Genomic DNA, 22,425 nt, shown 5'->3' on the forward strand with positions numbered 1-22,425 from the left:
ACATACCAGAACTGTATTTCATATATGCAATCGATTTTGAAGAGTCATCTATGTACGAAATATTCTGTTTCTTCTTACATTCGACCTCTTCGATGGTAACGAGAACACTGAATACTGTATACCTCCAATCTATATTGTTATGCTAAGGTGAATAGACGAGTTTCTATGGTAACAAGTAACACCGACACCGTGGGTAACCATGACAATATAATAACGAGTAAATACCACGGCCATCAGATGTGGGCAGAAAGTGCATGCTATTTGATGGGGTCATTCCTGCCTATCAGCCTTTGTCTAATTTATTTGGTCATCCATCCAACAAATTATCTGTCCGCAAGCACATATCTTGAAACCTCTTCAATCTGGTCAACAGGGATACGAGAAGGACGCTTTTGATATTTTAGCATGGCGGCAAGTTCATGTGTATATTTTCTGTCCCGGGATTTGGGGATTCGGGGTCGGTAAATAGGTAAAATACCACTCTGTTATTTCCCTTCTCGGTTGCGACTGTTGTTTCCGTGAATAAGTGAGGAATGTACAACAATAGCTGACATCTCCTTAATGACGTGACCCCAATTAGAGCTCGTTATCGTCGTGGAGGCAGTCGCCATGGAGATGATGGAGACGACCCTATATTATCGTTGTCTGAAGCCTCCACGGGACAACAGTCTGCACTAGAGTGACCGAAGCATTAAGATGCCTGTACTATAATTGTTTAGTGTTCTGAAACTATTGTGTAGACTGGTGAAAACGGGTCCATTACCTATCTCAATAATTGAAACATTAATTCTTACGTTTGACTATGAAAGATGGATGAAGTCCATTCGGTCTGAACGACACTTGTTAAATCCATTACCAAACTTCATAAACCCTCTTTTTTTTAAAATATGAATCGAGAATATTTTAGCAAATATATCTGTTTTTGACATACATATATGTTAACGTCTCTACAACGGTACTTAATCAAAGTAGTACTTATATATGTATGCGTGTTGGAAAACAGCCTAGAGTGATGCAGGAAGGCATATCCCTGCTTTGGTGTAACCAATGATCACGGGTATGACACTAAAGATCACCATCGCGGCGAATCTGGTATTCAAACCCATGATCAGCGGTTCCTTGCATGACTGAGGGGACGCAACTCTGTACAGTGAAGTGCAGCTTAATTAGACCATATGGCCAGACGACCGGAGAAATTTCTATGTTAAAGTATGGTAGTTACAATAGTCGTAGATTACATCGATTAATAACGTATAATGTTGATGATTATTTTACAGATTACAGAGACATTGAGTCTTTGAACAAACAAGACCATGCATCTCTCTTTCTTGTTTCCGCGTTAACACTCTACTGGTAGGGAAAAGTCAGTCCAAACTGCCACAAAGTTGACACAAACCTATTCATGATATAGTCACGTTATGTGTCGCTGACATAACGACTATAATTACCAGTGAATGGAATCACCCACGCCTTGCAAAGATGACAATTCCGTTTTGGGAACACATCTGGCTCCAGCGCAGCATGTTTGACCTTTGACCCCGTCTCCAGGCGATCTCCTGGCGCGCTCAACAGCAGGTGCGCGCTTGACACCGTGATGACATGTCTGTCTCACTGCATGCTATGTGCTGTATCACTCATGTACGCTGTACACATCGAAAGTTTATGTATTTTTGCATCGTTTGATAACGTATAGTTTTGTTCTCGTGGATATTAACATTACATCACGTTTAATGTGAACATTATCACACGTATAAAAAAAGAAAAGAAATGGCTGACATTTTGTATTGAAGTGGGATGTCGACAGCCACCACTTTCCCGAATGAATACATTGATTTAAAAAAAACCATACACCTTCCTTATGATGTGGCTGTCACTTCTATTCTTTATCGAAGCCGGTATATATTTTTAGTTCACCACTTACGCAACATATATCTCTAACGACGGTTAGACCCGTGAAGTCTTCAAGCAACCCATGCTTGCCGTAAAAGGCGAATATTCTTGTCGTAAGAGGCGACTAACGGGATCGGGTGGCCAGGCTCGCTGACTTGGTTTGAAGCTTGTCATCGATCCCAATTGCGTGGATCGATGCTTATGATATCAATCACTGGATTGTCTGGTCCAGACTCGATTATTTACTGACCGCCGGATCTTTCAAATGTTCTAAAGTGTTAATGAACATAGGGTGATTCGAGGAGACACATTTAAGTGCCTGAAGGCATGACTATGAATCTGAAAAGATTGTGAAATTTTAACATTGATTTTGTTGTTTAATATAGGTCAGAGCCGTTAGAAATGTAGTTAAAAGATGGTACTTGTTGTTACCCTGTCTGACACCCGGCATTAATGGCTAAAGCAAGGACTGGTCGGCTCGGAGTCAGTATATACACTCTTCAAAAAAAGAACTTGCGGGTGAGGCACAGGTAGTATGAAGTACTACAGAAACAAACAAATCTGGTACATAAATTGGATATATGTTATTGGAAAATGTTTATGGCCTGATATTCGACAAACGGTGCTTCAAAACGCAGCCATTGTCGATTCTTAAACGGCATTGTTTTCAAACTTGTTCAAAATGTCATGGAGGTAAAGAGTAAAGCAAAATGCACGTGCAAGTTATGGCAGTCGTAAATCGTGGTAGTGGCTATAAAAAGGCAAGCATAAGCCAATAATTTGTCATTCAATTGTCAACATTTTACAAGTTCGAAAATGCCGAGACTCAGCGCTGCCGATCGGAACATAGCCATAGGACGTATCCAACGAGGGGAATCGCAGTCTTTTGTTGCACGCCACTTCAACGTCCACCACAGCACCATATGCCGCCTTTGTGACCGATACACACAGTTCATTTCCACTGCAGACCGTCCGAGAACCAGCCGACCAAGAGTTACCACCCATACACAGGATCCTACATTCGACTATTCCACCTACGTCATCGCAATGCCACAGCTATGCGAAGACTGCAGGACGCATCCCTGGTTTGAGGGGGATATCGGACCAGACTGTCAGGAACCATCTACGCGAGGCTGGTATCCGACCCAAAGACCAGATATTGTCCCTGTTTTGCAACAGATCCATCGACAGCGACGCTTGCGTTGGTGCCATACCTTACAGCCTTGGAATTTGAGAAACTGAAGACGAGCGTGGTTTAGCGATGATTCACGATTTCTTCTTCACCGGAGAGACGGAAGACAACGTGTTTATCGTCGTCGAAATGAGCGTTTTGCCCCACATTGTATACGTGAATTCGACAATTTCGGTGGCGGTAGTGTCATGGTGTGTGGGGCCATATCCTACACCAGGATATCTGACTTAGTTGTGGTTCAGGGAAATTTGAAAGCAAATCGCTACATGAATCAAATTCTTCAACCTCACCTTCTTCCAAGTATTGGCCACCAGAGGGAGCTGTTTCAACAGGACAACGCTCCACCGCACACGGCTCGTGTCACGGTAGACTACCTCCATAATGCCAACATCAACGTTTTGCCCTGGCCGTCGAGATATCCAGATCTCAACCCAATCGAACAACTCTGGGATGAACTCGCTCAGAACACGCCTCAGACAATCCAACAACTGGCCAACGCGTTACAAGCAGAATGGCGAAGAATTCCGTAGGACAGAATTCGTACACTTATCCAGTCAGTGCTGAGCAGAGCCGGGGCGGTCACACGATATACTGAGTTCAGCGCAACCTTATGTGACATGACCATGAACAATTTTCAATACCTTTGTACAACGACAACATGTGACTATCGAGCTCCAAAATTTCATATTTGTATCGATGATATAAAATTTAATATAACGACTTTATAAGGTACAATAGATTTACTAAAAGTCTACCTGTGCGTTTCTTTTTTTGAATAGTGTACTTGAGTGGGGTATTCATGTTAAACTGCGGCATTGTATCTCAGTGAACTAGCACTATAAAATCGGCATTAAGAACTAGTACTAGCAACCCCCCCCCCCCCCCCCCCCCCCCCCCCCCACCACCACCACACACACACACACACACACACACACACGGCGGAAAACTATACTCACTCACTCACTCTTTTACTCCGATTGTAATCAGGTTAAGCCATGTCATATGGAGTATAGGTCTCCCGAAATAGTTCATCACTCAGGTACAACTATCCATACTCCGTCGTCATTGTGACCACCCGATCCACGGCTCGTAAATGTACCATCGGGATCTGCGCGGATTACAGCACAAGTAATAAGCACTACATGTGTCTTCGCTAAAACATGCCCATGCACACATGGTTTTAACAATACACCATGCTTCATACACTGATGCAAAGTTATCGTACGACTATTCTATTCATAATAATACATGTAGGACATCCATTGTTCAAGTATTGGACTGATCTGAAAATGCATACATGACGCACGCACTTTGTCAATAATAAAACTAGCCGCACATTGATTTACCTGTCGTCGACATGAATGTGTTTCCACTGGTAATGTCTGCACGGTCACATCACACACGTTATCTATTGCTACCATTTTGAGACGATGAATGAAAGGGAAATAACAACTATTTATGGGGATTATAACAGGAAATAATCCCTATCACAACATGTCGGGCATATATACCTCTCATCACTTGGTTGTTGTCACTCCAGCATGATAACGGTGTAAAAGAATCTACCTCGAAACGTCGCTATATGCAATAAACCAGAAGTTGACAAAGTAGACACAACGTATTTCAACGTAAGTTGTTATCCATAAATTGTGTCTACTTTGTCATCCGTCAACTTCTAAGTAAAGCCTATCAAACAAACCAGAAGTTGTACGTTTTCTTACTTACTCACCGACTTAAATTATAATTACGACGATCAGACCTGATTGAATGAGAGAGTGAATAGCGTTTTACGGCACTTCAGCATTTCTGGATAAAGGCATATTGGACTTGCTTGCTTGTTCGTTGTTTAACGCAACATTCTGAAATATTCCAGCTATATGACGGCGGTCTGTAAATAATCGGGTCTGGACCAAACAATCCACTGATTGACATCATGAGTTTCGATCTACGCAATTAAATTGGGATACAATGACATGCACCAACCAAGTCAGTGAGCCTGACCACCCGATCGCGTTTAGCAAGCCTGGGTTGCTGATGACTTATTCTCTACCCGGATCTTCACGGGTTGGCATGTAAGACCATCTACCTTAGTCCCTGTTTGATTTCTAAACTCTGGTGATTTTTTTCCAAAATCGGTTGAATTCGTACTAGAGACGTGAGGAATAAAAGAAATATGTATTTGTGGGCAGTAAATATAGGGAGATTTTAATCCTATAAAACCGCTTTGAATAAGTCTCAATATATTGGGTTGACATAATCAGCGAATCTATGTTTCTCAACGGTACAATATTCATACGTATGTCAACAGCGGACGTGGTATAAAGGAAGTTCTCTTTTCAACGCAAGTCTGTCTTGGTGTGCCAGCACATTTGTAAGGCGTACATATTATCCACTGCAAATATTTTCCTTTCCGTGACGCACAATCAAGTGTAATGTAAATCCGCTCGGAAGGGAATCCGGCTCTGGTAGATATCAATGCGAGGTTAAATACTGAAATAAATTAACAAAAGACATTTTATTATTTCCTTTCAAAACATTTTCCTTTCTGGGGTTTTCCTTTAACACCACTGTAGCCGTGTTATTTGTGTAAAACAATGGCGTCCACCCCCTCCCGCTGCCGGGCTAATACAAGGGGATAATGACCCATAAGCCCGCTGGACTTTCAGGTGGAATAGAATCATTCATAATGTATGACAATAGCCTCCACTGACCCCAACAAAGGCGTTGGTCAGCGGAAAAATCAATAAATAGGGAATGGATGTGTGACGTTCTTAATCAGGCTAGGTATGCGTCTTTCTAAAAATGATCATTTTGTAGAATTTTCTTGGACGGAAAAGATGATGAAACACGTATATGTAGATACTACAGTATGTCTCCATGACACGAGAGAAAAATAAAAATGGAGTCAAACTCATGTTCGAATGATTACCAAGTCTAGATTGCATCAGCTCTAGGACTGTACTGGGCTCCATTTGGTTATTTAAAAAAAGTTATTTTGTTGAGATTATTTCTGGGACTACATGTCAGTCTACTGTAGATACGTGATTAATTGGTGCGTATATATATATATATAGATATCGGCATATGGTCTCTGGGGGAAGAGGCTAAAGTGTGGTTATACGGTTGTTTCTTTGTTAATTCATAACATGAACATCGTCCCTTAAGGCGGAAATATTTTTTGTACATGACTAAAATGTATAGAATGACTTTGACGACAGATCGGAACTACGAATGTGAATCTGAATGTATACAATGGGTTCAGACCGGTGCACCTCGAAACCAGGAAGGTGCACGGATTTCCCTACAGTGGGGTTATATCTATACACTACTTGTAACAAACACACTTTCTTTCGTGATGTAATATGTAACAAATATTCTGATTCCATTCTCAACAAAGAAATGCCCAACATAACGGCAGCTTCCATGCGGAAAGGTGACACATGAAGTTACCTTAAATGACAATCCTTCTCACTGGATGAAGTTAAAGTTGTATAATTCAAGTCTCGTAAAAAGAAAAGAAAATATTGTTCAGCAGCTTACCGTCTTTAACTTAAAAAACTAAAGATATAGTATGGCATTCCATAAGACATGAAATACATTTGTTGTGACCTATATTTTTTGTATATTTACATCCTGATAGTGCCAATCCGTGAAGATCCGGGTCTACAGCAGTCCAATGCTTGTCGTGAAGATCCGGGGTATAGAATAGATCTTCAGCAACCCATACTTGCCGTAAAAGGCGACTATATGCTTGTCGTAAAAGGCGACTAACGGGATCGGGTGGTCAGGCTCGCTGACTTGGTTGATGCATGTCATCGATCCCAATTGCGTGGATTGATGTTCATGATGTAAATCACTGGATTGTCTGGTCCAGACTCGATTATTTACAGACCGCTGTCATATAGCTTGAATATTGCTGAGTGCGGCGTTAAACAACAAATAAACAAACAAACAAACAGCTTGTCGTGAGAGGCGACTAACGGGATCAGACTCGCTGACTTGATGCATGTCATCGTATCCCAATCACTGGATTGTCTGGTCCAGACTGGATTAGTTACAGACCGCCGTCATACACCTGGAACTGATTGCTAGGTGTTGCGTCAAACAACAAACAAACAAACAAACGTGATGGAGCATCACGTCTTTTATACGCGATTCCCATCATGCACGAGAGGCAGGGTAACATTCTGCCCGGGTCACCTGGCATTCTACCAACATCCGTTACATAACCTATTCCAGTGTGCATTTAACCTATTTCGTCGGTGGATACATAGGAGAATGGCTTTCGGGTCATTCGTACGACGTCAATAGAATATTTACAGTTGGTGAGAGACCAATGAATTACTGAAGGTTGTTTAAGACAATTTCCTGATCTCGAACAGTGATTTGGAGAGTTGACAATGAAAGAAAAGCTTTTAATATATCACACACCTCTATATACAAACTGAATGTATTTATTAGTGAAACAGATATATCATATTATTATAGGCATGTTGACATAAGAGAGAATGAATAAAATACATACGAATGCATGCGTAACAACGGTTAATTTATGCAGGGAGTCTAGATGGGATTGTCTGTTTCTACATCCGCACTTCGTGAGAGCGGAAGGTCAGGGGTTCGATGCCCGCCGCGTCATACAAAAAGATTTTAAACGATGGTACTTGTTGTTACCCTGCCTAGCGCTCGGCATTAAGGGGCTAAAACAAGGCTCGGAGTCAGAATACTGTATGTGAGTGGAGTCTCCGTGTTAAACTGCGGCATGGTATCTCAGTGGATTAGTCCGGTCTAGTACAAGCACCCCCCCCCCCCCCCCCCCCCCCACACACACACACACACACACGTACGCACGCACGCACGCACGCACGCGCGCGCACGTGCATGCACATCGCTAGGCAAGTGCAATAATCTTTGACGCGTCGTTAAACCCCATTTCATCTCACCTTCACTTCGTGGGGAGCCTGGATTAGAGTATATAGGTCCCCACGCAGCAACATTACAGGACGAAATGGATTGGGTGGTCAGACTCGGTGACTTAGTGGATTGCGTGTCATCATCGTATCCCGACAGCATATGACGTTGTTCATAATATCAATCACTGGCGTGTCCAATCTTATTAAACTCAGGACCAGTGACGATCCGGGATAAAATAGGTCCTAAGCAGCCCATGCTTGCCCTAAAAGGCGACTATGCTTGTCGTAAGAGACGACTAACGGGATCGGCTATTTACAGACCGCCGTCACTTAGCCGGAATATTGCTGAGTGCGGCGTTGAACAACAAACAAACATCAAACTCAGATCTTACTGCTAGCTACCCCTACAAAACGTTAATAGGCTGAAAACAGTAACAATGCAAATTTAAGTTTCTAAACACAACTATGATACCCGTATCAAACACATCTCCATCGAATAACTACTTCTTGTTTGTGTTATTTGTTGCCACCGTCATGGGTGTATACATTGTTTGTCTTTTCCATAAATAAAGAAAAGCTGTAAACCTGAATTACTCCGTGGCATGAACTGCTTTACTTCATATTCGGATAGCCACTCGTCCTATCGAACCCCAGAGTCGTTGAGATAATGTTTCTTCGTACGTCAGCATCCAGGCTCGTATATCCAGTAAACGTATATAAGAGCTTCATCACCACGGGGCGAAAATTTCCTCACACATCAAGGTGACGCGTAGCCTTGCACCAAGGCTATACTTTAAGATATGTCCTTGGATGTATAGTAATTGTATCCTTATAATAGCCAAGTCTATATATACATGAGCGGACAGTACATCTAAGGACGCAGGTCTTCTTTTTTTTAGGAGGGGGAGGGACAACTTGTTCTTATTTAAACCAATAATTATTACAAGTCTCGCTGTCTAGCTGTCTACCTATGCAAGTCTAGCTGACACGTGTTGACATGGGTAGACACCAACCAGCCTGCATGCAGCTATTCTCGAGTGAGTGAGTCAGTGAGTCAGTGAGTCAGTGAGTATGGTTTTACGCCGCTTTTAGCAATATTCCAGCAATAACACGGCGGGGGACACCAGAAATGGGCTTCACACATTGTACCCATGTCGGGAATCGAACCCGGGTCTTCGGCGTGACGAGCGAACGTTTAAACCACTAGGCTACCCGACCGCCCCCGCAGCTATTCTCGAACTAATGGTTACGTAAATAAATAGATTTGGGGAGAACACAACTAGTTCCTCCTGGATTTTCACTAGTCTCGGATATGGTTTCCTGCTACACACCCTACCTTCATGCGTGGCTCTACCTGAAACAAAACATAACGCCGCCATGATCAGCAGTTCCTTGCATGGCTGAGGGGACGCAACTCTGTACAGTGAAGTGCAGCTTAATTAGACCATATGGCCACCGTGCTCGTCGCAGCCATTCGAAATCAACAACGACTGCCCTGTATTCTAGGGCCGCGGTCCACAAAGCGATGGTTTGCATGTTATAATAAAATATACGCTCGCTATAGGACGACCAGAGAAATGTCTATTTTAAAGTATGGTAGTTACAATAGTCGTAGGTAACATCAATTAATAACGTATAATGTTGATGATTTTTTTACAGATTACAGAGACACTGCGTCTATTAAAAATCCCAGAGACCATGCACATTCCATACGTTTGGAACAAGCCAGCCAAATGTACATAGTTGTTCAAACTCTCTCTCTCAAAAGTGAAGCCTGTCACCAAAGCACCAGGTCCACATACATCATAGCAAACCAAACAATGCCAAGAACTATGTCGACATCCCAGGCAAGGCGGTATACACTATATCTCGACATTATATACACGCATGCTATCAGGACAATACCGTCTATCTTCTGAAACACACGCATCTACAGCCTACTCACAACAGTAGCCACAGACAACACTGACTTCAGCTACGTTATATTGTTGTGTATGTAACACAAATGTTAGTTGTTTCTCCAATCACACAGTTCTTTATTTGAAAATATATCTTGATAGAATGTGTGTGTGCACACGGTCTGGTTTATGATGTCTTTATATTGTTACATAAACACTCTCATTCGTGTCTATAGACAATGTTGTGCTGACAATTATACCCCGTACAGCTAGAGCTGTCGTCAGATCGTTACATCAAGGTAACGATAAAAACATATACGTCAGCAAAGCCGTCGGTGAGAGTCGACACTGACTATATACTATAAATACTGCTGCGGGTCAGGTCCATTCGTGGCGGACTGTACTGGTTGCAACTCTCCAGGTATTTCGGAACATTACAGCACCAAGCACCAGCACGGTAAGGAGTAGCGTCAGCTGTATTGCCATTATTATGTTCACTAGATCTAAGGAACTTGTGAACTAATGTAAAACAACCATAATCATATTAAAAAACTAACTGATAGACAAAGGTAAATTAAAGACAATAAAATGTTTAAACATGTTAAATAGTTATTGATTATATAGATTAATCCAATAGATATCGAAGATCATCCGATTGTTTCATGTGACTATATATAGTTATTCTGTCATGACATGACATTTGATATGAAAAATAGGATGTTCTGTAAGTTCGTTTGCGTGGTATATCTAAGACTCAATCTTGACAAACAGCGGAGATGCAGTCATAGCAGACGTATCCGTGTCCACCCACTTCATGTCCTAGTGTATGTTAACAAACTGTACCAGATATCTGTGAGGTGGTGTGGAATAAATGTGCATGCATGCTTTGGTGACGTGGAAAGATATGCATGGGTTGTTTGATGATGTGAAATTTGAAAATGATCTCGCTATTAGCTAATTAGCTATATGCACATCTCTTTGTTCAGCGTGTATAGCGTTTAATTGACACCAGATGAAGTGCAATTGAATTGACAGCCATTATTTTTGGACAATTTGTTCTTAACAACTGTTTTGGGAAATGAAACTGACACGGGGTGTTACAAACAGTTCAGTAACCTTCAGAGTTGTTTGAAACGTTACCGTCATGTAGTTGTTGAAACACGTGTGCCAAATGTGTCATTCTTGCATGTCAGACTGCTTGTGTGTCCTTGGACATTCGCTCGACATACTGGATTTTGTGCGAAAATAGTTGAATCAGCGAGCGAAATATACACCCTCCCTGACATAAATGGTGGTCTCTTCAGACATGTAAGAGTTGGTTGGAAATCTCACTTTTATATCGACATTATTAAATGCAAACAATTATATCAGATTGTTGCTCTTTGAACCCAAATGACCTGCCATTTATCAAGGGAGGTCGAGATGCGGGTCAAGTCTTCAATCAGGCTCAAGACGGATATACAAACACAGTGTAGTTTTAATTAATTTAAATAACAACATATGACATCGTGACATGTGACAACATGATCTTCGACTGGAGTTTAAAAAAGGGATATGTTTAGTAATGACATGATATATAGTATATGAATGATCAACTTATGTTTTACAACTGTATAGCGACATTTTAAGTAGCTTCTAATACTGTAATTAAAACAACTTATCTTCTCGAGGTCTACATCGAAACGTCTTATACAATTGCAATATAAAACTATTTTATTCCATTCATCAGTAATAACAGACAATCATAATATTTTTTTATACTAAATACTCTTTTTTATGAAGTAAGAGTGAGAGTGGGGCATACGAATGTGTTACTGTTAATATTGATTGGATAATGTGGACTGCGAGCCCTGAGAACGTTGTGAAATAAAATAAGCCTCTACCAAGAAGCCCGTATAACCCGTATTTTACACAAAATGTCAGCACTGAATACAGTTCAAATCAACACGGACACCACCAACGTACATTGCAAAATGACATGACATATTTTATAAATGTCATTTTTTATGTAAGGTGCCCCTTTCCCCCACGTAGGTGTACGTGACGCTTGGACTGGACTTCAGCCGTCACGGACACCCAAGCTCGCAATCATATAATGGTCACAAAACTATATATATATTTTGTATTGAATGACCTATATGTTGAAATACCTAACTGGCTGCGCTACGTGCTACCGTTGACGGTGAAATCATCCTGTAGAATTTATTATTGATCTGTCAGCTTCCTGACCCACATAAAGGGATTTGACCCATATGCTGAATGTATAGCCCCCGCACTCGCGTGTCTTTAAAATATAATACAGATTGGCTGAAATAGGTCGACACAGCAGTTTCGCTGAGCCAGCTAAATGCTTAAAATAGCCAGTGCGTTGGCTTGTGTTGATATTAATAGATGTAATTTTCGGCAAACGGGTAACATTTCTGTGTCCCAAAGCAGAAAAACGTATTTTTTCACCTAGACTATAGTAACACTGAACAATAAGTCGGTTCTTACCAAAATGCAAAAGAAAATTCCAACAACAGCGAAACATTGGGCCCCGCCCAGGTGCATATTTATCAGCACATCGAGGTCAGGATGGTTGAACCATATACATTAATGTTAATCTGAAAAAAAAACACGGTCAAAATAACACTAGTTGCGTCGGTCACCCTGCTTGTATAATACGCAAAAAGCCAGCTTAGATATTGCTGACATGCAAGCTATAAAAATAGCTTGTGTTAGTAAACAAGACTGCCGAATCACATCGTCAAGCATTAGTGACCGCTGGGTCAGCCATCCGGGTATTAGCCTCAACTGTCAAAATATCAGCCAATTCGCACGTGATATAAACATTACCACGCGCTGATATTGCCTTATAGGGAACGTTGTCCTCATTAATATTCATAAGATGTCCATATTTGACAGGTGATCCCTACGCAACAGCCAATCAGAATCTGCCAAGCTCAACGTAAACAGAAGATGACGACACAGATTCGCGACTGCTCTGCTTAGACGCGATCAGCTGTTTTTGACAGAGAGCGACATTAACACCAAAATACATTACACAAACTTCTCCTGAGGCCTAGATTGAAACTTATATTGAAGCATCGATAAAAAAAGAGCTTACACACAAGGTAAGTGTACATTTACTTGACGCACAGTCATCATTTCCCAAAATTTCTTTGTTCACAGCTACCAAGCGGACGGCCTTCCTCCATTATTCGTCTCTCAGCGTCAGTTTGTCCGAAGGGTATATCCGTTTGAGAAAGATATTTGCGCGAAATTGTTAATGCATATCGTTGAGCTTTGTTTCTAATCTGTTAAGAAGTGTATTGATGTTGTGAAAACTGAAGGTTCAAGTGAATAATTCGGAGAGCCAAGGTGAGTTCTCGGGACTCAAGGTCAGCAATCTGAAATAGTCAAATGTGGACAGCAATATTCCTCAGGTTGCGCTTATTGGCAGCCGTTCCAGATTGATATTAGTATGAATAAATTGTTATCAGGTCCAAATGTGGTTTTATGTTCAGGAAAATCCATCTTACTTTCAACCATTCTGGGATATTTTTGAAAATATCGCAGGTGCCACTCCCACAGTTCGTTTGACAGTATGACAGCCGTCATAGATGATTGATCTCGCCCTACATACAAATATATTTCAGTGATGTAGCCAAATTAAGTCGTATTCAGCCGGACGAAATACCTATTTCTGATTTGCAAACAGAAATCCTGTGGTAGATATATCATATTAGGCTATCCGATATCGACAGTCCAAATATTCCAAGTATTAAGGCCTATTCGTTCTCCTTTTCGACAAATTAACATCGAACAGTTTCACCATTTATTGTGTGCAGTATTCACCAAGAGAACCAGTAGGTTATTTGCTTTGTCGCTCTGTAAGTTATTCTGTTAATTTCTCGTCGCATAACATTTAGAAAGATGGCAGGTATATATTTTCAGGAATTTAAACACAAATTTACGATCAAATCTTGATATGAATCAACATTCATGTTAATTTTAAGATATCTGGGTAGTTTCCCAAAAATCTTTTCATCAGAATATTTAAGGTCTAGCGAGAAGTTGTTTGGGATTTCAAATACATGGACAATAATGAACGGCGCGCGCGATAAGCACTAGCAGGTCAAAGGTTATTATGTGGAAGTGGTCCCTCTTCGTGCTGAACTATCAACATTCATAATCATGCCTCGAGTTCGTAAGTCCGCAATTCGTTATATTTTAAATAATACGTACACGCCATGCAACCACGACCTGGTTTATGGACAAACCGAAGTAAGGGGGGAAATGCGGGAGGAAATGTATGCATGCCAACGAGACAAAAGGCACTGCACAGTGCCTAAACCGCCTCTTGTGGTTGACAGTTGGGCTTGGCTTCAAATTGCCTCCCAGTACGTGTAATCATTTGTTATAACCAATTCTGTCAATATTCTCGTCATTGAAATACACGACTCAATTGTGTGTTAGTATTCCAACTCATTTGGATACACACACCGATAGCACATCACCAAGACAATGGGATTTATTTTGGCAGTTTTGTTTTTCCTTCATTGTTTACACGGGCACCAAGTTGGCGATGCAAGGGAAATAACTCTTTCCCGTTACCGTATTACACAACCACCTGTCAATGTTGCAGAATGTCTAGTGTATATTGTGGGGGAAAAGTTCTATTGTGTAAATGAGCTGATAGAAGCAAGAGAGGAAATATTTCACTGGTAGTATATTACTAAATTATTAATACTAAGTGCTCTAACTTTTGATTAACTCTTTATTTGGTTCTGTTGTAATATTTAGAGGAGTAGATCTATGTGTGTTATATGGATTTGCTTATTCAAAAAGATTATTCCTGGCCTATCACTGAATTCAGTATAATTTCTGAAAAATAACCTTCAAAAAGATAATTCTGGGTTCATTGAGGAAAGCAGGGAAATAATATGATTTCATTGATTGTCCTCATTTTGAACCTCTTCAATTCCATGGTTCAAACTGTGTAAGAAATGTATGCTGTTACATGGCATAATGAAATTTGGCATCATAATATTCAAGTGGATGTTCAAATGAGATTTCAACCTGTACATCGTCTTAGAGGGATGTTAAAAAATGCACAAGCTCTAAAAATATTGACCCGTGTTTAAACAACAGTGACTCCCTGAATACGATACAACCTCGGCAATGTCAGACAAGTTCATTTTATGAACAGGGGGTTAAGTTTGGTATTTCTCGCATAGTCTCATAATTTTCACCTCTTTTGTATTATCTGTACCCTTTTCCTTATCCACTTTGGATGCCATCATTGGAGCATTGCGTTTATTTATATTGCCCTTTCACTTCCCTGTCAAAATAATGTCTTCCAATTTTTGACATCATCAAGCTGCTAGGGCATGTTCAAATCTTCAGTAATGACGTCATGATAGAACAATGTTTTATTGTGAAATAAACAGCGCTTTGTTCTTCATTGTTCTTTGGGATTTATCGCACAGCTACATTAGGTGGTATTTAACTTATTTTTTATATTTTGCACATTAATCATGATGATAGAACAATGTTTTATCGTGAAATAAATCACACTTTTAGCTTCATTGTTTTTGACGAAAATGTCATGACTAATAAAGGGATCAATGTAAACATATCTTCAACTGAACACATCATATTGACTACTTTGTGACTTTTACCAAGGTCAAACTAAAATTTCATACAAAGATGGGGCGGGGGGGGGATTTACATGTATTGTATTCATTGAGCAATGCTGAAACAGTAGACTAACATCTAGTCACTGAAATGAACATATCGTACAGAAAAAAACCAATTGTTAAATTATCTTAATAAAAATTTAATAAAAAGTAGCCAAGAGACTCTCTTCATTTTCAGATACTGCAGTAATCTAGACTTGCCAAACATTATAGACTTGCATGGGCTGTATTTGATGTATTTGTATCAGGGTCTGTATAACAGACTATTGAGACAGGTTCTAATGGCAATAAGATTATTATTTCAGTCCACTAGTCCTTATTTTAAACATGGCAAATTTCTACTAGTCCTTATTCCTTAACTATTGGACAGTTTTGCAAGGGCGCTAGGACCAGTGCCAATTTCTATTGCTGAGTGTTATAATTACATCAGTCCGAGGTTAAAACAAGACTGTAACCGTCACTGCTGAAACAGTTTTGATGTTTATTTTGTGATCGTCACTTGCAGGAAAAATGTTCAGCGGTGTCGCCAGCCTACTTTTTGGGAGCTCCTCCACTGAGCCCGAAACTGAAGTGAAGGAAGTTGATGTCCCCACACGTGATGCTGAACTAGGCTGGGTAGTCGTGGATCTCCCATCCTCGGAAAAGTCCTCCAGTAAGTAGAGACTACATGGTTGAAGGTGGCTGGGAAATTGTCCTCTGTTCCTGCTTTCTGCTTCTAAAATTGCCATGGTAGCCACACCTCACATTTCTCTAGATGGGCTTCAGGTCAAATAGAATCATAAGTCCTACTCTTGTTTTACAAACTTCTTAATAGCATAATGTTAAAGATGTATTTAACAACAATTAACATGTCTTTTCTTGGTATTAATCTCCCTACATCATATTTTGGAAGGAATATTTCAAATTTGTAACAGTATTTTCATGAAAGAATGGAACTTTTAATCATATTCAGGAAAAAAAGGTCTTTATTTTAGAAGAAATTACTGTAGCTTCCTTCTTGGTATTCATGTGTAAATATGAGTTTCACTATGATCATGACATTCACTAAATCAAAATATCAAACATCAAATTTTTAAACATCAAATGATTCTGTATGACCTGGACACTCCCAGATTGTAATTTCATACCAAGAACATGAGTCCTGCAGTGCAGCATAATATTATCTGTAAGTTGATCCTTCTATGTAGAGTATGACTGATTGTCAAAAGTATTAACACTCAGTCTCTGTGGACACACTTGTCCTGCTTATTTCATTGATGCATTATGTCACTTTGTGAGACAAAAATATCAGAAATAAATAAATAATGATCTACAGATATTGCACTGTAGGATATGTTTTTTGTGTGATTGTAGTGTGCACATCTGATCTACACATATAAATATTTCATAAACAGGAGAAAATATATATACTTTTAGTTTTATAAATTGCAAAGAAGTAACAGAAATTGTAAAGAAATTCATTCAAACACACAAAAGAAAATGTGATTTTTCAAAATCATTTCAAGCATATTTTTCTCTCAAAATTTTGGCCAGTATTTGGTCGTTCATAGAGATTCAGGAAAGTGTGTTTAGTCACTGTTATAGTCAGTTTGTGCCGAAAACATTTCAGTCTACTAACCCAAACTTGTATTTTGGCAGTATTTTCACTAATTTCAGTAGTTTTTAATATAAGCTAATCTTACTAGACCAGAAGATATTTTACTCTTGCTTCAGACTAGTTGGCTATTTGTACAATACTTATAAAAAGTGTGGATCCGATGTACGCAATGTATTGACCTGTATGATCAACTTAATTTATCCTTAGTATTTCCCCCATTTAGCTTGCTGTTGCTGCTGTTGCTGCTGCTGCTGCTGCTGCTTGTCTCCCATGTCACATCCCTATTCAAATTGTGCACTTGTTCACATCTGGTCATTTCTACATATCTCTTTGTACTAGTGTTTAGCTTGATTTCTCACAGTTTTAGATAACTACAAACATTTTTTCACTCTTTTTGTTTTTCACCCTGTGTACTGAAAAGTGTAGTTGTTTTCTGACTGTCATAGAACATTCATTGTTGTCACATTTTTTGTGGGGCGGTCGGGTAGCCAAGTGGTTAAAGCGTACGCCCGTCACGCCGAATACCCGGGTTAGATTCCCGACATGGGTACAATGTGTCAAGCCCATTTCTGGTGTCCCCTGCCGTGATATTGCTGGAATATTGCTAAAAGCGGCGTAAAACTATACTCACTCACTCACATTTTTTGTATATTTTAGTGGGACAAATGTATGTTTATCAGTGGTTTAACTAGAACTAACTTATAATGTTTGGTGTTTGGTGATGTGATAGTTAACATTCCGAAATTTATGTAAGATTCTAACAAATAAACATTAGCTACATAATTCCTAATTGCAAAATTGATTATACAAAATGAACAGACTTTTTGTGAAAATAAACTTCAGTAACGAAGATGAAATGGAGAGTAATGTCAATATCTGTAACTTAAATTCATACTGTGAGACAAAGAAAACAGTAGTATTAAAAAGATATGAACTAAGTGTTTGGAAGATAAGTGCACATGGAAGATGTGGAGCTTGTATCTGTTACTGTTAGACTTTATCTGACCTTTTCCAGATGAAGGTGAAAACAGGCAGCAGCAGCAGCAACAGGGGGGTGAGTGCCCGCCTCCCCCTCACCACTGTGAACTAAGGGTACCTGTGGAGATCCCTGAGGGGGACAGCAGCTGTCCGTCCGACCCCGAGAGTACCAGCTCGCAAAATCCCTGTAGCCCTGGCTGCTGTAGTCCCTCATCTCACTCCAGTGATGTTGTTTTATGTAATAGAAACAGTATACGTGTAGAAAGTTGGGTTCTAACACCACCACCTTGTTTTACAGGGAGGAGAAAAAGAAACACAGGAGTAGCTGATAGCCCCATGGAAAACTTACTAATTGAACACCCAAGTATGTCTGTATATAATTCTTACGGTGGTGACAGTACCGGTGAACTTAGCAACCAATCAGAGTCTTCCAGTGATGTAGACATGGAAGACGAAAGTGTTGCTCATAGGACTCGCAATCAGATGGTACACCAAGCTCCACGCAGGCCACATGCCATAGCTGCACGTGCAGGGATGCTTGCACATGTTCAAAACGTTAAGTTCGCTCAACGAAAACAGCGGTTGCAGAACTGTAAGCATATGAGCAAGAAGAACATAGAGAGATCTAACAAGGTGAAGGAGTATCAGTCTCTGGGTAAACGACAGAGCCAGCGCAACCGTACCCTTCGTCCATCTGGTTGTATGAATGGCCGCATCGGCCAGAGGAAATTCTAAAGTCCATGCCCTACCGGTGAAACATCTCCCCGCCTTTGTTTAGAGATTAAATATCCCCAGGAGTTTATGTATATTAGAATTTGTAATTATCAATATTGTTATTTATACACCTTTATCATGTTTGTATTTTATGTATATTGAGATGAATAATATGGAAAATAATAGTCATTGTTCAGGTTGAAAGTTAATGTCCTTTGCTGCAGTTTAAGTTGAGAGTGATGGTATCTAACACTTGTGTATATGTTTAAAATGAGGGAACTGCCATGGGGAAAAAAAACAGCAAAACAAAAACTCACAAAAAATAACTTTTATGAGGCTCCAGTTTCTGTTGTATTGTTTGTTTTTCTTGTGTATGTTACTGTCAAGTTAAAATGGTTCTGCGTGTCAAAACAATGGCATATATGCAGTGTATTATGTATATAGTTGGCAAATTCCCAATTCACAGTCATGGTGTTCAGAAGTTGAAACATCTGTCACTTCTAACCCCCTTGTTAATTTGTTGATGTGGTTCATAGGGTCATTTTTAAGATTCATTATCTACTAGAATTGTTATTATTGCAGTCTCAATGTTGATCAAGGAAATAGCATGTAATTTTTAGAGTTTTTCTACTTGAAATTTCTTAAGGGTTATATTGTATTATTATCATGTTAATGCAAGATTTAAAGATTTAGATGAACAACATACATTTTACAGGATATTTCTATGTTTCTTATTTATTATGGGAGTATTTAATGTTTACATATATTCAAATTTGTAGTTATATTTTTGTCTAAGTTTGACAATTAAGCCTAGCTGTCTATCCTTACTAATGAATTATTTTAGCTGCATGGGTAGACCAGAGATTTAATGGCTTTGAATAAAATAATGAAAACCCGAAGAATGATTGCCCCCCTGACAGATTGACAGAGACGCAAATGTCATTATGATCGAATTACTGCTTGTTGCTGGAGAAAGGGAGCAACCACAAGCATAATGTGATTACCCAGACATCAAACAGAATCGGCATTGCTATTAGTCTTGGACACAGCAGTCAAGTCATTAGAATTTTGATGTGTCATTTCATCAAGCATTTAACAGTTTATGCCAAACTGAAATACATGAATTTATGAACAATCAAACAGAATATCATGTCTGATACAGCCTAACCAATCATGTTTTAGTGATCAGCTTATAACTGCTCTTCTGATTACCAAGGTGCTTATGATTGACCACTGCTTGTCAAGTTGTACATAGAACATTGAGTATTACTGCCATCATCAGCCAATGTGTGTACATACTTGTAATATACTACAAGGTACATCATCACTGCAGACAAAACTGGTGCTATGTCATCTAGGCACACGGCCCACTCACTTGCGCACAGCCCTCTCTTGTCCACCCATACAACCTTATGTGATTGCAATACTCTGTCTTTACTTTTGCAGTCTCCGTCCTGTGTTACTTACTTGAAGACATATTGTTAAACTGACTAGGTATAATGACTTCCTTGTTACCATGTTCCAGTGTGGAAGTAAATGTCCTGCTGATATGTTCAGCTCTTGTGACATGTTTGTATTTGACATTTGTTGCCTTTGACTGATAAGCATTTGACTTGACACTGCATGTAAAAATTGTGGATTAAACTTGAGATACTACCTCTTGTTAATTTGTACATCTGTTAGAATTTAGAATTTTAGAATGAAAATATAACATTTTATTAAATATTAAATTGCCTGCCAATAAATGATGTATACGTATGTTCTTACCAAATATGAAAATGTCTATATCCAGTTTTAATTTAGAAAATATATCAAAAGCATACTGATATTATTCAGCAATTTCCACCTAAATAGAAGTGAAATGTTTGTGTAATATCTAACTTATAAAAAAAATATTCTTTATTTTTTGACTTGTGGAATTGGTTATGGTTTAGACCCATTGCAGGCGTCAATGCTTTAAAGTATCCATGGACCTATTTGGTTTAATGTGGTCACATGCATGCAGCTGTCTTCAGATAGCTTTGCTCCAAGTGCTGTTGTATGTCCTGTTGTTTTCTAGCCTTAGTCTGTATCATGTAGTAAAATACATAGATGATAAAAACAAAAAAATTAACACTGCATCACTCCCAGAAAATATGCAGGTGTACTTACAACACAAACAAGCGGAGTTTTCAATACATACATAAGAAATGACATTTCAGACTGTTAGGGTCATTTTTAATAGTTTGGATTACAGCATCATTAATATATTTCATCAAACTTGTAGAAGAGATTCTTTTTCCTGCTTGAAAATAACACTTTAGCCTCCTCATGTTGAGGACATGGTGATGAGAAGATTTTGCAAATATCTTCATTGCAAACTACCTCCCAACAGATCTGAAGTGGCCAACAGTCCCCCTTTGTTTTAGCTTTTCATGATTTATCTACTTTGCTGTAAAGAAGTGAGTTTGTAACTGATGTTCAATGAAGGGGAAAAAACTTCATTAGCCAAAATAAACCCCCCCCTATTACTTGGTCAGTAGGTCTGGATATCTTCTGTTTCCACTAGCAATGAATGGTAGATTTTCAGAGATAATGTCTATAAAAGATTCATCTATTAATTTAACGTAAATGGTTTCCCACATAACCAATGAAACCATGTCTCATGTAAAGATACACCATGGCTTATGATCACCCTAGATATATGAAATAGGAATTTACATGCCAGTGATGTTAAGCCTGGCCCATGCTGTTGTCACTTGTCTGGCAAGCCCTCCCAGTCTACTTTGCTGTTGTCACCTGTGCAGCAGGCATGATCTGTTTACTGTGCTGTTGTTGACATAGAGCCAGCGTGTCACTGTTGAAGTCTTATCCTGCTCGCGTCACCCAGTGACAGCTGTACATAGCCTCCATGTATCATACTGATGTTATGGCTCAATATGAATTATATGAAACTGAAAGGCAGCTTTATCCAGTCTGTTAAGAGCATGTGGTTTTTTTATTAGAGGATTCTGTATTATATCACAGGCTATTAATTTTGCTGTAAGCTGAACATGTTGATGAGGACATTAATGCAATTTGTATTTATTCAAAACTATCATACTGTGTATGTTGTTATTCCTTTCGTGAATGATCTGCAGAGGCAAGAATGTATGTGTCTGAATAGTTGTGTGATGCAGGTTTACAAAAACAGTAATAAACTTCTTCTTTCCAAGTTAAACTCAGTCTCTGTTGCATTTATAGCAGTGAATGTAAGAATGAGAGAATAACACCTATGAGGAATTTTGTTTGTGCCTTTGCACACAGTATCCAGTTTGTCCTTTCTATTACAGTATTTTCCCTGGCCACGTTAGCAGTGACATCGCCTGCTACCTGTGGAAACTGGACTTTTATAGTCAGTTAACTCCCTTGTCTTGGGAAGATGCACCCATGAAGCTCAAAACACATAATGTTTTTCTCCTTATTATGATATACAACCTGGGCCCGTTCACCACTGTACTTTTGTTTTGAGTCTGATTTCAATGAAACAATGCCAGAAATAGATGTCCAATCAAGTTGATTGAAAAAAAATCCAATAGTTGTC

The 22,425-nt window shown here is 39.4% G+C and overlaps 1 protein-coding gene across 2 annotated transcripts; it reads left to right on the forward strand.

The window, feature by feature from the left end:
- The first annotated feature begins 10,234 nt into the window (after positions 1–10,234).
- LOC124113033 (tumor protein p53-inducible nuclear protein 2-like) lies at positions 10,235–22,062 on the forward strand. Of its 2 annotated transcripts, none has more exons than XM_046473276.2 (4): positions 10,235–10,350; positions 12,798–13,006; positions 16,080–16,226; positions 18,187–22,062. In XM_046473276.2, exons 3-4 carry the CDS (start codon positions 16,085–16,087, stop codon positions 18,882–18,884), a joined length of 840 nt encoding a protein of 279 aa, XP_046329232.1. In that variant the 5' UTR covers positions 10,235–10,350; positions 12,798–13,006; positions 16,080–16,084; the 3' UTR covers positions 18,885–22,062. The 2 variants fall into 2 exon arrangements, with proteins under 2 accessions (XP_046329232.1, XP_046329233.1); XM_046473277.2 differs by having other exon boundaries at positions 18,448–22,062.
- The last annotated feature ends 363 nt before the right edge of the window (positions 22,063–22,425 follow it).

Source organism: Haliotis rufescens, unplaced genomic scaffold (assembly GCF_023055435.1).
Source record: "Haliotis rufescens isolate VD_foot unplaced genomic scaffold, xgHalRufe1.0.p SCAF_19, whole genome shotgun sequence".
NCBI lineage: Eukaryota > Metazoa > Mollusca > Gastropoda > Lepetellida > Haliotidae > Haliotis > Haliotis rufescens.